The sequence below is a fragment of the Nannobrachium achirus genome (assembly GCF_963921795.1).
Source record: "Nannobrachium achirus genome assembly, chromosome: 2".
In the NCBI taxonomy this organism is placed as follows: Eukaryota; Metazoa; Chordata; class Actinopteri; order Myctophiformes; family Myctophidae; genus Nannobrachium; species Nannobrachium achirus.
In genome coordinates, this window is record NC_137811.1 from 44554414 (window position 1) to 44570341 (window position 15928).

At 44.2% G+C, this 15928-nt stretch overlaps 1 protein-coding gene across 2 annotated transcripts in view; it reads left to right on the top strand.

Moving 5' to 3' along the window:
- The window catches only part of LOC308301218 (protein MTSS 1-like), an 88399-nt gene that overhangs the window by 4006 nt on the left and 68465 nt on the right, over nt 1-15928 (top strand). For both annotated transcript variants that reach the window (XM_080745117.1, XM_080745118.1), the window contains exon 3: nt 7941-8014. In XM_080745117.1, the coding sequence (XP_080601243.1) occupies nt 7941-8014 (74 nt within the window). The remainder of the gene's footprint in view (nt 1-7940; nt 8015-15928) is intronic.

The following is a 15928-nucleotide window of genomic DNA, read 5'->3' on the forward strand; positions in this document are numbered from 1 at the left end:
GTAACTCTTGCCCCCCAGTTGCAGTGGGTGCAGCATATGGCTGGCACTAATGATACCCTTGCTGCTGTGCTACTAATAAAACCGTTGTATCTAGGCCTACGTCTGCTGAACTACAAATAGGCGGCTTCAAGCTTTTCCTATCGACTTTGACTTCAACATTTTGGTCAATTGCAGTTGGCCTTTCTACTAAAACCCAACCCAACCCCCACCTACCATGCCCCACCCCCAAGTCGTCTGTAATCTGTGCTGGGGATGGGCTGTGTTGTGGGATATATAAACACAACCACCCACCCTCCCACCCTAGCATAGATAGAAGGCCATCCATCATCTGCAACATTATGTCTTTGTGTGTAATAATGATGTTCTAAAGCCTAATTAGTAATTCATACGCCATTACTTGGCCCTATCTCTCATCACAAAAGATTTTTCAAGTGTCACAGAGCTGGTCATATAGTATAATTCTTTACAAACAACACTCACGTGACAAGGTATAAATTAGGCTTAAGGCAGACCACTCTGTAATTTAGCCCCTCTGCTCAACCTCTCCCAAAGCAGCTAAATCTAGCAATTACAGTCTCACTCATTCAGTCTGGGTTCTTTGGGTTCAAAATTTGAACTTCAAATATGATCTTTCTTGGCTCCCCATAATAGTTTTTAGCAACCAACTCTCTCTCTCACTCACACACACACACACACACACACACACACACACACACACACACACACACACACACACACACACACACACACACACACACACACACGCGCGTGCACCAGAGCTTTGAGGAGAGAGGGCTGATTTCTAATCACATCCTCCTTTTAACTCGTTGTCAGTTTTTGGTCTGTTTGGTGGGCTGTGGCTGCTGCAGCTGTGCCGCAGCTAAGCTCACAAATAGACTTCTTTACAGTTTGAAGTTAATCTTCAAAAGAGCCTGTTCAAAACAAATCAAATGGATATGAATAATATCATAATCAATCTACTTTAGACATCTTCCTGGAATGATAGATAAGTTGGGAGGTAGTATATAGTTTGATGGATGGATAGATAGTAGATGGACGGACGGACGGACGGACGGACGGACGGACGGACGGACGGACGGACGGACGGACGGACGGACGGACGGACGGACTGACTGACTGACTGACTGACTGACTGACTGACTGACTGACTGACTGACTGACTGACTGACTGACTGACTGACTGACTGACTGACTGACTGACTGACTGGACGGACGGACGGACGGACGGACGGACGGACGGACGGACGGACGGACGGACGGACGGACGGACGGACGGACGGACGGACGGACGGACGGACGGACGGACGGACGGACGGACGGACTGACTGACTGACTGACTGACTGACTGACTGACTGACTGACTGACTGACTGACGGACGGACGGACGGACGGACGGACGGACGGACGGACGGACGGACGGACGGACGGACGGACGGACGGACGGACGGACGGACGGACGGACGGACGGACGGACGGACGGACGGACGGACGGACGGACGGACGGACGGACGGACGGACGGACGGACGGACGGACGGACGGACGGACGGACGGACGGACGGACGGACGGACGGACGGACGGACGGACGGACGGACGGACGGACGGACGGACGGACGGACGGACGGACGGACGGACGGACGGACGGACGGACGGACGGACGGACGGACGGACGGACGGACGGACGGACGGACGGACGGACGGACGGACGGACGGACGGACGGACGGACGGACGGACGGACGGACGGACGGACGGACGGACGGACGGACGGACGGACGGACGGACGGACGGACGGACGGACGGACGGACGGACGGACGGACGGACGGACGGACGGACGGACGGACGGACGGACGGACGGACGGACGGACGGACGGACGGACGGACGGACGGACGGACGGACGGACGGACGGACGGACGGACGGACGGACGGACGGACGGACGGACGGACGGACGGACGGACGGACGGACGGACGGACGGACGGACGGACGGACGGACGGACGGACGGACGGACGGACGGACGGACGGACGGACGGACGGACGGACGGACGGACGGACTGACTGACTGACTGACTGACTGACTGACTGACTGACTGACTGACTGACTGACTGACTGACTGACTGACTGACTGACTGACTGACTGACTGACTGACTGACTGACTGACTGACTGACTGACTGACTGACTGACTGACTGACTGACTGACTGACTGACTGACTGACTGACTGACGGACGGACGGACGGACGGACGGACGGACGGACGGACGGACGGACGGACGGACGGACGGACGGACGGACGGACGGACGGACGGACGGACGGACGGACGGACGGACGGACGGACGGACTGACTGACTGACTGACTGACTGACTGACTGACTGACTGACTGACTGACTGACTGACTGACTGACTGACTGACTGACTGACTGACTGACTGACTGACTGACTGACTGACTGACTGACTGACTGACTGACTGACTGACTGACTGACTGACTGACTGACTGACTGACTGACTGACTGACTGACTGACTGACTGACTGACTGACTGACTGACTGACTGACTGACTGACTGACTGACTGACTGACTGACTGACTGACTGACTGACTGACTGACTGACTGACTGACTGACTGACTTTTGTGATGGAACAGATTTGTTAAATTAATTTGTCTTGACTGTATAACAAGGACATTTGCAGATAATGACCCATGGCTGCTATTAGCTCAGAGTTCAAGTTATGTCCATTGTGCACAGATCTAATACTTGCTCCAACAGTTCAAAATTCTGGAAGCATGGACTTTCTTGGCAATATGACCATTTGACCTCCAGAGCCCTGGATGACATCTAGAACATTGTATCTAGGCTTTGTCCACAGAATAGGTTGCTCTCATGCAGGAAATATGTTCAATTGCTGGGCCACCAGGAGGCCGACTTATGTAAGACACATTTTTTGATATTACTCCTTCAGATTTTACCAAAAATGTACACAAATCAGTACACAGTATCTCTACAGTCATATGATCAAGACGGATCTGTCCCGTATTAAATATTCCATCCTGATTGGCTAAGATTGGCCTCCAAACAGGATTGATCCGTTTCAAACAAAATGCCTCAAATCAAACACAGCGTGCAATTGTAATGAAATTGTGCACGCACATTCGCAAAAGGCCAAGGAAGAAATTACACTACAAAATGTTCAAATCAGCCTCATGGTGGCGCCATGAAAGGTCTAAGATTGGTGAAGAACACATGCCACCCTTTTTACATTGGCCTATTATAGCACCACCAGGACGCGTGGCCTGGTGGAGACCTGTGCTCGGAAGAGCACTTCTTCTAGTTTACTATAAGTATGTTGCAATTTTTCTATGTTGAATGATCAGATGATTTATCCTGCCTTAATGGTGTCACAGATTAAAGTCACCTTCGATCATGGTGGAGAGTAGACGGCTTATAAAAGAATGATTACGATCTTGAAGATGAGACGGTTCAAGTTTTACTTTTTTTCATACTACAGCAATGGTCTTCAACAGGGGGTCTGTGACCCCTAGGGGGTCCTCAGAGTTACTACAGGGGGTCCTCCAAATCTTTGTGTAATAGAAACTTTATATTAACCACTTGAATCCTTGCGTCCATATTCTGAGAACTTTAGCCAAAAATAGCAGATCTACAAGCTCACAACGCCTCGTGCTGCGAGGTGTAGATCGTCTATTGTTGGCAAATACATTCGGTGTAAGAGGGGAAAAAGAGCAGACTGAGTACAGAGTGAAATGTCAAGTTATGTATTTGACGGTTCAAGTCGTTAAATATGTATCTGAAAACACAAATTGACACGAATCCAAAATACAATGATGATCGTGCTGTCAAACAATTAAACTATATGGAATCTATGAAAATGTTGTGGGGGTCCCTGTTTCATCTCTCAACTATGGGGTCCTTGGCCTGAAAACGTTGAAGACCCCTGTACTACAGTATACTATATTTAATACAGACCCTCATTTTACGCTCTCCCTGAAGAATATACTTTCTTAAAAAAACATGCTATACCGGTAGTCATCAGGAATGGTCACATGTTCGAATCTGATAAAGTATTTAGTTTAGCAATTATGGAAGTCTAACTTAATAACGCTTTCACTGTAGGCTAGCTGTATGGAAATATAGACTCATGCCTAACTTAATAAACTAATTTAGATTAGAGCTATTTGTTGTAATAGAACATTATATAATATTGAATATACAGTATATCAGCATTGAAGTGTAGGCTCTCTTCTTGGCCTCTTATCTTTTGTGTATTTTAGTGAAATATGTTGATAACATTTCAGAACGGCAGTATGTGATGCACTACCATGTCACTACTGACCTCGTTTACATACCGATTACTGTTTTTGTCCATCTTTAGATAGAAGACTTGCGTACGTTGTAGAGATGTAACATGAGTACTGTGCATACACATTGAAGTAATACAGTAAAACCTGTATATTTACCTCAGGAAGGATTCAAATGCACAAAACACTGTACTTTGTATGTTTGTACATTTAGGTTTATCATCCGCTGTGAAGTTGGGTTTCAGTTAAATCGACAGACTGTAACTTGACAGCTTGTATTGAATGTAATCCTCAGTGTTCTACATCTAAATTGATCCACTTGCAGTATTTAAACAGCTCAATTAAAGACCTAGTGAAATGAAAAAAAAAAAAAAAAAAAATGTTTGAGAGCATATCTGTAGTCATCATACAGGTATACACTAGATGCCCATAAAAGTGAAAAACATCATGTGTTTGTGCATTTTAATATCAAAAGTACAGCCCTAATTGATCCAACAAAAACGTAATGCGTGATGACACATGTCGATTCTACTTAATAATACATGGGGACAGAACAGGTGCCTGTGTCAATCAACTTCAACTACTTCAACTTTTAACAACTCCCCACGAGCCACCGCTCACTGCACTGCGGTTTTGTGGCTCCCCCCTTCCCCCGCCTCCCCGTTCGTCCTCTCCTCACAGCGGAGTGCTGACCTCAGCCAATCACAAGCCCCGGCCGACGTCTCGTCCTATGAACACAATCGTTTCCGTAGCCGCTGCCTTGTTAAAGTCAATAGGAGCGCTGTTACGGAAAAGCTGTGAAAAGCAGCGCCGCCCGTCTTTATATATTAATGTCTTCAATGCGTTATGGCCCTCCTACTTTTTGACCTTTCTGGCTGGACCGTTTCACTAGGATATTCGTCACCATAAGGAAGTGGAGCAAGTGGATAACATCCGTTGCAGTCCGTCTTTAAGCCATTAACTGTCATGTTGTCAGTATTTCCAAATTCCAATAAACATTTTGCGGGTTGTCTTTCTGACAGGGAGTGTCTGAGTTTGATACAAGATACAAGTTTGAAAAAGGAGTTCAGCCCTTGTGTTACACTGTAACAAGTACACCATAAAACATTAGCTCCTAGCTCTGGCATATTAAGACCTGCCGCTGACATTGTGCAGCCTCATCTCCTAAGGCAGGTCTTTGGGAATGGAAAAATACTTGACCTACCTAAAACAGCCCATGTTGTAATGCACGCTTACATACTGTTCAAATAAAGAGGGGAAGAAAGATGGGTTGGAGGCAGAGGATGAAACCTGCATCGTCAGTTGTGAGCTCAACTTGAACCCACACAGTCATCGACAAACCTAGTTTGCACACCAGACTATTGTGCTTAGTTGCATGCTGCCCTTGGCTTTGTTTTCTGTTTGTAGCACACACAGGCACAGCTGATAAGTAGTCTCACTAGATCAGATAACAAAACATGCGTGTGTATCTCATGTTTGCTTTTGCTTTCTGTTTAGTTATTGTCTCCACCAGGCCGAAAGGCATGGGGAGACTATGTTTTGCACCCTGTCCGTCCGTCCGTCCGTCCGTCCGTCCATCCGTCCGTCAATCCCGTCATTATGTCTGTGAAAGGCTAATCTCCGGCACCGTTGCCACGATGGCAGTGAAACTGTTCACACACACTCCCTGGGTGCCAGAGCAGAACCTCTGCCCCACATTTTTCACATGGGCCTGTTCCTGCCACCAGGAGGAGAATTTGTGCAAAACACATTTTTTGACTGTACTCCTACAGAATTGGTCCCAAAAATCACGCAAATTGGTACACAGTATCTCTGATAGTCATTAAACGAATTAAGGAATAGTCATTAAATCTTCAGATTTTTCATATTCCATCTTTATTGTCTAAGATTAGCTTCCAAAGTTCATCATGAACTTTGGAAGTTCATGATGAACATCAAATCATGAACATGGAGTGCGAGTTCCGTGACATTTTGCATGCACATTCCCACTAGGCCTAGAAATGCAATTTTTTCAAATCAGCCTCATGGTGGCGCTATAACAGGCTGATTCTTGTTTTTACCTAACTCCACCGACCAGTGTAAAACAGATGCACACTCCCTAGAGGCCAAGGAAAAACCTTTGCCCTGCATTTTTCACATCTGACTCTTATGGCACCCTTTTCACGTTGGACTATTATAGCACCACCTGGAGGCCACAATAACATAGCTGACCTGACGGAGACCTGTGCTCGGAAGAGCACTGCTTCTGGTTTGTCATATTATTCCTGTTGAGATTTCAATCATAATTTTGTCTTTAGTTTATGTCTAACAGCTCTTTATTGGCTTGGATGAATTGCAGAGTGATGATTAATGGAAATGATCAGTTGCAACGGCATGCTGGAGGCTGTAGTCAAGCACCATATCTTTTGAGTTCACCCCTGACTGCCCCTCTGTTCATGTTTAGAATGGATTGCATGCTCACATACCACAATATACTACTTTTAATGACCTGCAAGTTTGCCAGACTCTGCCAAACAGCTCCTCACCCTGATGAGATGGGCAGATTCCAGGTCTGCCAGGACCTCCGAGGGGTCACATCATAGACATTCCAAACATAGCAGAATGGGAACACACATGGAGACATGGTAGTCCTTATTCTCTCTCTGTGTTTACAGTCACACTCAACCCACAAGGGCTGTGTCCTTCACAGGGTGAATTTAAGATGATGATGATTGAAATTATTTTATTAGGAATAAACCCTTGAGATGAATCATCTCGTTTTCGAGGGTATCCGACAGAGTTACACTTTCATACGTTTAAACATAGAACTTTAACATACAATTCAGACAACATAAACAAGACAAAAAACACTACAAGACATAACAAAGATACAAACGAAACAAGATAACGTTTTAAACGTTCTCTGTGGTTAGTTACTGTGGGGGCACCTATTGTCATTAAGGCACATGCACAATAATGGACATACATACATGTACAAGAGAACAACAACAGTGTTAAGCAGTTCAGTTTTTTATGAACGTGAGAACACTGGTTTCCATTATAGCAGGATAACTTTCCCGGAATAGAAAGCCTGCAGTTTCTATTAGCTTGGATTTCCCATTGATGATGTCACTGTTAGGCAGGTTTTTTGTACCAATTACACAAAGAGAGGTTGAAAATGATTGAAGTTGTCTTAAAATGAGCAATGAAGGCACAGATAACTTAATTATGTTCAGTCTCTGGGTAATGTATATTGGATAACAGCATATGGAGCGGCGACTCTTGACTTAGTGTGTCCGGTGTCCCTATATGCAGCACAAACATCTGCAATGCCACTTGGTGACCAAGCGGCGCTGTTGAGCAGCCCCCCCCCCCCCCCCCCCACACACACACACACACGCACACGCACATACACACACACACACAGGGTATAGCTGATCAAATGCACCACTCCACTTCAAACTGATGGGTTTGATTTTTCATGTGGAAGTTGTTTTTGTTTCCCTTTCTTTCTTATGTGTGTGTTTGTGAAGGGAAGGGACAAAGCCCTTCTATTGTTCACTGTTTCTTGTCACTTAACGTTTTGTGTTATCTTCACAAAACCTTTGTTTTTATGTTGACAGGGCGACAGTGGTTGCCGCAGCCGCCTTCCTGGATGCTTTCCAGAAAGTAGCAGACCTGGCTACCAACTCACGAGGTAGGAATACATGAACGCACCTGACAGAACGTGTGTTTGTGTGCACGCGTGTGTACACAAAAGAGCAACAATACATTTGTGTTTGTGTGTCACCGCCGGTGCTGCATTGGCATTTGTATGTGCCAGCAGAGGCGACCACTGACAAGCCATGCTGTAGTCATCACTTCAATCTAGTGTTGATATTGACAGGAAGTTTAGATTTAGTTTTAGTCATAGTCTTTTGAATAACATTTTTTGTCATATTTTAGTCATCTGAAATGTTTTAGTTCTAGTCTAGTTTTAGTCAACTAAATCTACAGTTGGTACCTTGATGGGGTCATAATGCCTGATTTTGCATTTGGTTGCGCTCTGAAAATATAGCCGATCTACGCGTTGTGAGCTTGTAGATCGGCTATTTTCAGAGCCCAACACCCGAGCACAACCAACCATAAAATAACTTGTCTTTTAGTTTTACTGGATCTCCCTCCATGACTTTTTAGTCTCGTTTTCATTTGTTGATATATTTGTCAATATATTTAGAAGTTTATTTACTAAACTTACTTTTAGTCATCATTGCTTAGTTTTTGCTTAGTTCTTAGTTTTCGTCAGTGAAAATAAGGCAGTCGACAAACCTTTTAGTCATAGTTTTAGTCTACGAAATCAAGCCTACTTCAGTCACAGTATATCAGAGTTCCTATGTGGATGTTGTGTGCTCATCACTGGCCGGTGAGCTCAGTCTCCTCTCCACACTACTGTATGTTATGTGTGCTTGGTTGCTCTTTTGGGCGCATCGTAAATCTGTCAGGCTACTGTTTGAAGCTCTGCCAATGGCTTTTCTCTTTACCCCCCCCCCCCCCCCCCCCCCCCCCCCCCCCCACACACACACACACACACACACACACACACACACACCTGTCCCTCAATCCTGCAACATCTGGCCTCGCTGGCTTTGCCCAGCAGTCCATGTGTGTGTATGTTTGTGTGTGTGTGTTAAAGGTTAAGACAAAAAGATAGCCATGAATAAGTTTGATCTCTGTCCAAACTAGGTAGACTTTGACTATGAACAGATGCCGTTTTGACGGTATTAAACACAAAGAGAGAAAGGGGGGATAACTGCTCATTCTTCTGAGGCATATACTGTTTACACACACACACACACACACCATGTCTGTGCTTTTAGCTGTGTCATTCTGTGTGTGCGTGTGTGAAAGAGTGAAATTTTGTCCCGTCTAGTTTTGACACCTCCAGCCCTGCTATGTTCTATTAATAGCCGCTGAGACAGACACACACTGAAAAAAATCGAACCTCTGTTCGAAGTGGAGCTGTGTGTGTGTGTGTGTGTGTGTGTGTGTGTGTGTGTGTGTGTGTGTGTGTGTGTGTGTGTGTGTGTGTGTGTGTGTGTGTGTGTGTGTGTGTGTGTGTGTGTGTGTATTGCAGTTGAAAACAGCGCCCCTCCCTTAACATGTGTGGTCATAAAAGGTACTTCACCACATTCTTGAGGCTACATACGGACCCACATAGACGGATACACACACGGCCACGTATAGGGAGCTCCACACAGCTCCAAAAAGACAGAGGGAGTCCAGTGGGGGCTGTGGAAAAGTGGAGAGAGCGAGCGGGGGGGGGGGGGGGGGGGGGGGGGCAACAGCCAAGGTACTTGGCTGTCAACTCAACTGCAGGTAGAGGGCATCTCTTATGCCCCTTCATGGCAGACACTCACACACACACACACACACACACACACACACACACACACACACACACACACACACACACACACACACACACACATTCGCGCGCACGCACACACACACACACACACACACACACACACACACACACACACACACACACACACACACACCCCTACACGCGCGCACACACACACACACACACACACACACACACACACACACACACACACACACACACACACACACACACACACACACACACACACACACTTATCTAACTAATGGTCTTCCTGCAGATATGCTTGTTTGATTTTCCACAGAGAATAAAACCTTTGAATGTGGTATGCATCAGAAAGATTCTGATTGCTGTCATAATGGCCAACATATGTTAGAGAGAGAGAGAGAGAGAGAGAGAGAGAGAGAGAGAGAGAGAGAGAGAGAGAGAGAGAGGGAGATCCATCACTGTAGTCAACCTAAACACAGTATAATTCAAACCATAGTCTTTTTCCTTTCTTTTCCATTGTTTGCTTCTTGGTAACCTCAGCTATGAAGACTTGTACATGTGTATTGTTTGCTGAGGGGACCCAGTGCGCTAAACTAGCGGAAAGGTCTTTTAAAAATTATTAAAAGACATTGAAGAATTGTCGTTCAGGATATTTCATCTTTACAAGGTTTTCTTGTGACAGACGGGATATTTACAGGTGGCCTAGGTGCCTGCTAGTGTCAGAATCACTATACCTCCTTGCCCCCACCGTTGTGCTTAGGGTCCTTGGAAACGCCAGGTCGCAGAAGAGCGACACAAACAAACAACACATAAACAGAGACTGAACGTGATACTGAGACAGTTTGTTATAAGTTTAGCTTGTACAAATCTTCGTTTTAAAGCTATACTATGGAAGTTGCTCTACTGGTCAGTAGCGGTATTGCTTTTTTCGTCCATTTTTCGCCCGGGGTCGCCGCAGACCACCGGAGCAGGGCCGCAACACCGACCGACCGCTTTCACCTCGCCGAGACGCATCTTTAGAGGGGTCTCACGTTCCTCTGCGACCAGGCATTGGGGAGTAACAGGCAAGACTCCAAAACCAGCGTAAACACTGTTGCTGAGGCAAGCTACTTCCTGAAGAGACGGCAAGACATAGTGTATGATCCGTGCTGTGATTGGCCAATGTATATACAACGAATACGGAAAGATGCAGATGACGTAATTTTGCAGCGAAATGCAACCCCCCTCACGGCTCATAGAAAACATATAAAGAGGCTTTAGGGGCTGAAATTAACGGAGTGGGTGTTAGCGATTTAATAGATAGGACAATTTTAAGATTGGTTCTATTGGAAAAGTTACAGAGTATAGCTTTAAGTTCTGTCGGAGTCTGTAAAGAGCTACAGCTGGAGCTGGCACGTTGTGAAAACGGAGGAATTTACACACAGAGTTCAGACGGTGTGTTTTGTGGGCTAATGCTAATACAATGGACCAGAACGTCATCATTTATTCGCATTTATTGGCTGAACCGTTTCCATTCACTAATGCGTATTTAGTTTATTCGCTAAAGCCTCAAAATCCACCTCCAAGCGGATAAAAGTTTTTGCGGATAATGAAAATGTATTCGAAGTGTTTCCATAAAAAGATTTTTTGCAAAACCCTTAATGCGCATTAACAGGCTTTATGGAAACGCAACTATAGACAGTATAAGGAAAATAAATAGAATCATAGAATAGAAAATATATAGGGCTTTACACACTAATAAAGAATATGAATAAAACCTTTGATGTTGGTTTGGTTCTTTCTTGTAGTGAAAACAAAAATAAACTAGAAGCAGTGCTCTTCCGAGCACAGGTCTCCACCAGGCCGTGCGTCCTGGTGGTGCTACTGTATAATAGGCCAATGTAAAAAGGGTGGCATATGTTCTTCACCTTAGATCTTTCATGGCAATCGGACGCTGCATGCATGATTTCAAGCATTGTGTTCCAAAAATGTGTTTTGTTAAAGTCTACCTGCTGGTGGCGCTATAACAGGACAATGTTAAAAAGGTAGCATTTGTTCCTTGACCTAGTGGGAATATGTGTGGCAAATGTCACGGTAATCACAAGCTGCGTTGATGATTTGAGGCATTTTGTTCAAAAACGGAGCAATCTTGCAAACTTTGGAAGCTAATATTAGCCAATCAGGATGGAATATGAAATATCAGACGGATCGGACTTGATCACATGACTATAGAGATACTGTGTACCGATTTGCATGATTTTTGGATAAAATCTCAAGGAGTAATATCCAAAAATGGGTTTTACATAAGTCGGCCCAAAGGTGGCGCTATAAAAGGCTGATGTGAAAAATGCAGGGCAAAGGTTTATCCTTAGCCTCTAGGGAGTGCGCTTACAAAGTTTGAAACTGATCGGTGGAGTTATAGGTAAAACCACAAATCGGGCTGTTATAGCGCCACCATGAGGCTGATTTAAAAAAAATTAAGTGGCATTTCATGATAATTGCAGTTTGCGTTTGTGATTTGAGGCATTTTGTTCAAAACGGCTGAATCCCACAAACTTTGGAAGCCAATCTTAGCCAATCAGGATGGAATATGCAAAATCGGACAGATCCGTGTCGATCACATGACTGTCGAGATATTGCCTACCGATTTGTAGGATTTTTGGACAAAATCTGTAAGAGTAGTGTACAGAAATGTGTTTAGCAAACATCGGCCACTAGTTGGCGCTAGAAAAGGCCCATTTGAAAAATTTAGGGCAGAGGTTCTAGATTGGCATCCAGGGAATGTGTGTCACTTTGGCAGCGACCGGGCCAACGGCGACTGAGATTTGGCGCTCACAAACTGCGAGGACGCACGGACGCACGGACGGACGCACGGACGGACGCACGGACGGAGAGGAAAACATACTCTCCCCCATGCCTTCGGCTGGTGGAGACAAAAATGAATAACATTTTGAAATTTGTAATGCATGGCTTAGAAAACGAGCTTCAAAGCAGTGTTTAGTTTAGTTGTTGTACATGTTCTGTAATGGACTTCACAGAGTGCCTTGGGGTGACAGTCAGACTTTCTACTTTGTGAAGATATCAGCTTACTGTTATTATTCACCTGCAAATGAAAGAGCCTGGTATCTGTTCAATTGTGTGTGTGTGTGTGTGTGTGTGTGTGTGTGTGTGTGTGTGTGTGTGTGTGTGTGTGTGTGTGTGTGGCTACAGTATCTTTGATGTTGAAATCCACCTGCAAGGCTTAGAGAGAGATCAAATGGCTGTACAGTAGTCCTAAGCATACACAAACATGAGCACGCACACACACACACACACACACACACACACACACACACACACACACACACACACACACACACACACACAGGCTATCTCGTTCTTTTACCTTTTCTCTTTCTCCCCATGGTAACGTTATGGAGATCAGTGGTGATGGAGAGGTATAAGGGGCTGGAGTAGAAGTAACAAACAGATAAACAACAACACATGAAAATAAAATGGTCCAGAGGTTAAACAATGCCATTTAAAAACACTGTAATATTGTAAAATGTTCCACCTTGAAGACACCTGTTTCCAGCTGCAATTTGCACACAAAAGAATGTTCATACTGGTGTCGGGCCCCATTAAAACCGGTAAATTATCTGTGTCATTTAGTTTAGCTATATATAGTGTATACAGCAAGTTCTTCAGAAAGTTCTTAGGATTTAGAACAGTAGTTTAGAACAGTAGTTCTCAAAAGAGAAAAGGAAAAAGAAAAGAAAAGAAAAATGCTATTTTTGAACATCTTCTGAAAAAGATGATCTTGAATGCGCAGTGATTTATTATTATTATTATTTATTATTTATTTTTCATTCATTTCATTTGTACATTTCTTCAAGAGGAGAAAAATATATATATATAAAAAAATGCAAAAACACAGCTTTGTTATGTAATTGTTATGTAATTTTAGTTATAAATATTCTGCATTTTTCATTTGATATTTGTGTCTGTATACTTGGAGGTTTAAACAAATATAAAAAACAAAACGAAAGGAAAGTTAAAGGGAAAATGTAACTTTCCCATAATTTGTTTTTAGGATGTACTTTATTTGGCTCTAGGAAAAAACACACAAGAAGGGGCTTTCCCTTCACTGCCCCAAGGTGTACAAAAGACTATTGCTGACTGAATGCATTCGTTGTGTCATTATCCTGCTTCACAGCATGCCTAACAACACCCGTGACAGTATTCCATGAGAATTTATTGCCTTTCAATTGTTGCTCAATTATGTCATTGTAAACGGGAAATATGAAACAGCTGAAGACAAAGGGTTTTCAATTTGGAATTAAGTCCACTTTCAAAAATGTACTGCATGTTCAGGATGTTTAAAGCCACTGACTGAAGTGTTAATAATCAGACTTATTAAAATATAAATCAGGCGTGCAGATCTTTCACAAGACTTCCAATGTATTTTTAAGCTAAAACATCTGTAATTACACGGCCAATTTCTTTTTCCTCCAAGATACAAATGTGCTCCTCGTAAGATAAATGATACCAAGTGTTTTCCAAAGAGACTTCTCATTCTCAAGTCATGACTAATGTTGACAGGCTGGCCTGTTTTCCACGTCCAGACAACTGACGTTATCAGTTACATTATATCACTGACATATGTACTCCATTATGAGTCACTGTACATGGATGGCATCTATGTCTGTTGATTTAGATATAGCCCATGGAAGAAGGAATTTGACCCATAATGCATTATGCAAAATGAGTTTGAATTGTGAATTCACAGCTGTGGGGATCATTTCAGGACAGAGGCATTATTCAGATGAGGTATTGTTCTGCAGGGCTGATCGGGTGGCTTCACACAAGTTTAAGTACGGTGTACACACAAGTCTTTGCAATGCAAGCTTCACAGAAGAGGAGAAGACTCATGCTGTCTCTGCTATGTTTGAGAGGTGGTCAGCCGCTCCTCAGAGTGACTTTGGCCGTTCCTATGTCCCCATGTCCCTATGTCCCTCCATATACCTCCGAGCTGCAATACCGCTGGTGACCAAGCTGCGCTGTTGTGTCACGCACACGCACACGCACACGCACACGCACACACACACACACACACACACACACACACACACACACACACACACACACACACACACACACACACACACACTGAGCTGCAATTAAATGCATTTATTTATGTTGTTGTACTTGTTCTGAAAAATCTATCAATATAAGAAGGCATACACTCTTAGCTTTGTACTTTGTAAAAGGCTTATTATGGTGTTGTCCTGTTTAAATGTTTTATCCAGTTTATAGCTCTATCAAATAATATGTTTGGAAAGCCAAGTTTGAATACAATTGGGAAAAGCCTCCACCACACAAAGCCTTTCTATCCCTCCATTGTGTTCTGTTAAGCAGAGTCTATTGGATTTGACTGTGGGCTCATTGTGTGTCAAAGCCATATCTGCTTCAGTAGAACACATACATAATCACCCAAAAACCAATGTAATTGAGCTTGAAAGGGCAATGTAGTACAGTATAAGCATAAGCACATGGACCAACAAGAACACACACACACACACACACACACACACACACACACACACACACACTCACACTCACACTCACACTCTCACACACACTCACACTCACACTCACACTCACACTCACACTCTCTCACACACACACACACACACACACACACACACACACACACACACACACACACCTGTTTAGTTGTGTTGTCTTCAGACTCCAGGTACAAAGAGCTCTGCTTTGTTATTTTAGTCTGATAAAGAACAGTGAAGTGTGCTTTGGTTTTGGCATCTCCACATAGTTTCATCTCATGGCCTTTGTGGCATGATTTTCTTCTTACTGCACTGTTCAGGGTGAATATTTAAGTAACTAGAGAGAAAACACAAGTACATTTTTACCATTATAAAATGTTGATTCAATTATTATTATTTTGCTGATCCTCTTGTCTGGAAGCTCCACTAAGGTTTTGTTGCATGTTTGTCTATTTCTGTGTATGTCTGCAGTCGTATCTTTCTGTCCTTCTCTGTCTGTTTGCAGAATATCTTGAGCAATTATGAATGCATTTGCCAAGGAAGAACTGATTAACTCTGTTCTATGCCGATTGCCCAAAAGTGGAATGGCAGTGGGCCAGGCCTGTTGGGCGGGACAATGTGGGGACTCTGCTATTATGTAAAGTGTCTTGAAACAACTTGTTGTGATTCAGCACTATTATAAAATTGAATTAAATTGAACCACGATACGAAC